The 1461-nt window shown below is 43.9% G+C and overlaps 1 protein-coding gene across 1 annotated transcript; it reads left to right on the forward strand.

Annotated features, from left to right (window-relative positions):
* Positions 1-41: 41 nt before the first annotated feature.
* LOC102482368 (olfactory receptor 14C36) lies at positions 42-1011 on the forward strand. The gene has a single exon (XM_006165837.1). The coding sequence runs from the start codon at positions 73-75 to the stop codon at positions 1009-1011; it is 939 nt and encodes a 312-aa protein (XP_006165899.1). The 5' UTR covers positions 42-72.
* Positions 1012-1461: the final 450 nt, after the last annotated feature.

The following is a 1461-nucleotide window of genomic DNA, read 5'->3' on the forward strand; positions in this document are numbered from 1 at the left end:
TTTCCATGATATGGTCCTTCATGGACACACAGTCTCTCCATTCTTCACAGGTGTGTGCTGCAGGACCCACAGATGCCCAATTCCACCACAATGTCGGGGTTTCTCCTCGGGGGGTTTTCGGACGTGTGGGAGCTGCGGGTTTTGCAGGTCCTGTCCTTCTCTCTGATGTACTGGATTACTCTGGTGGGGAACCTTCTCATCGTTGCGGTCACCACCATTGACCAGAGCCTCCACACCCCCATGTACTTCTTCCTCCAGACCCTGTCCATCCTGGATGCCTGCTACATCTCCGTGACCATCCCTAACTCCTGTATCAGCTTCCTGCTCAACAACAGCTCCATCTCCAAGACAGGATGCACAGCTCAGGTCTCTCTGGTGGTTTTCTTCATCTGCATGGAGCTCCTGTTCCTCACTGCCATGGCCCATGACCGTTATGTGGCCATCTGCAGACCCCTCGTCTACCCTGTGATCATGAGCTCGCAGATCTGCCTGCACATGACACTGGCCTCCCTGATCAGTGGCCTCATGTATGCAGGTGTGCACACCGGCCACACCTTCCGGCTGCCCTTCGGTCCGTCCCGTGACATCCATCAGTTCTTCTGCGACATCCCCTCTCTGCTGAAGCTCTCCTGCTCTGACACTTCCAGCAACGAGGTCATCATTGTTGTTTCTGGTCTGGGAATTGGTGGTGGCTGCTTCATTTTCATCATAAGATCTTACGTCCACATCTTTTCCACTGTGTTCAAGTTTCCACGTGGCACAGACAGAAAGAAGGCCTTTTCCATGTGTGTTCCCCATATCCTGGTGGTGTCTGTCTTCCTGGGACTGGGCTTTTACATGTACCTGTGGCTGTCGGCTGCATCTGCAGCCACCCAAGATCTGGTCTTCTCTGTGTTTTACTCCATGGTCCCTCCTCTCTTCAACCCCATTATCTACAGTCTGAGAAATGAACAAATAAAACGTGTCATCACGAAAATCACAAAGAGAATGTTTTATTCAGGAAATTTATAGAAAACTGTGGACTCGCAGCCTAAGCTATCGAGTGATACTCATATTTTTAGTGAAGTTGAGATAATTGATAGAGATTATTAGGCAACTGATGTGAATTTAATAAAGTTATTAATAATATATCATATATCAAATCCTTTCCTGTTTGACCTTTTTGGATAACTTGAAAATGCCTTTGTATAAAAGATCTAGTATTAGAAAAAAGAAAATCATAATTATATGTATTTTTCAAGTTAAAGATGTCCACTGCACAAATCAGTCTTATACTATTATCAACTGGACTGGTGAGAAATGTACACATGTTGGAATATTCACTTTTTAAGCTAAGCAACATGTGATTGAATGTACAAAAGAAACTGAAATAAAAAGAAATAAAATTAAAATAAATTTAAAAAAATTTCAAATATTATCTTTAGAAATGTTTTATGTTAAAAGTTTTGTTCTACGGACCAG

Source organism: Tupaia chinensis, unplaced genomic scaffold (assembly GCF_000334495.1).
Source record: "Tupaia chinensis unplaced genomic scaffold, TupChi_1.0 Scaffold144048_1, whole genome shotgun sequence".
In the NCBI taxonomy this organism is placed as follows: Eukaryota; Metazoa; Chordata; class Mammalia; order Scandentia; family Tupaiidae; genus Tupaia; species Tupaia belangeri.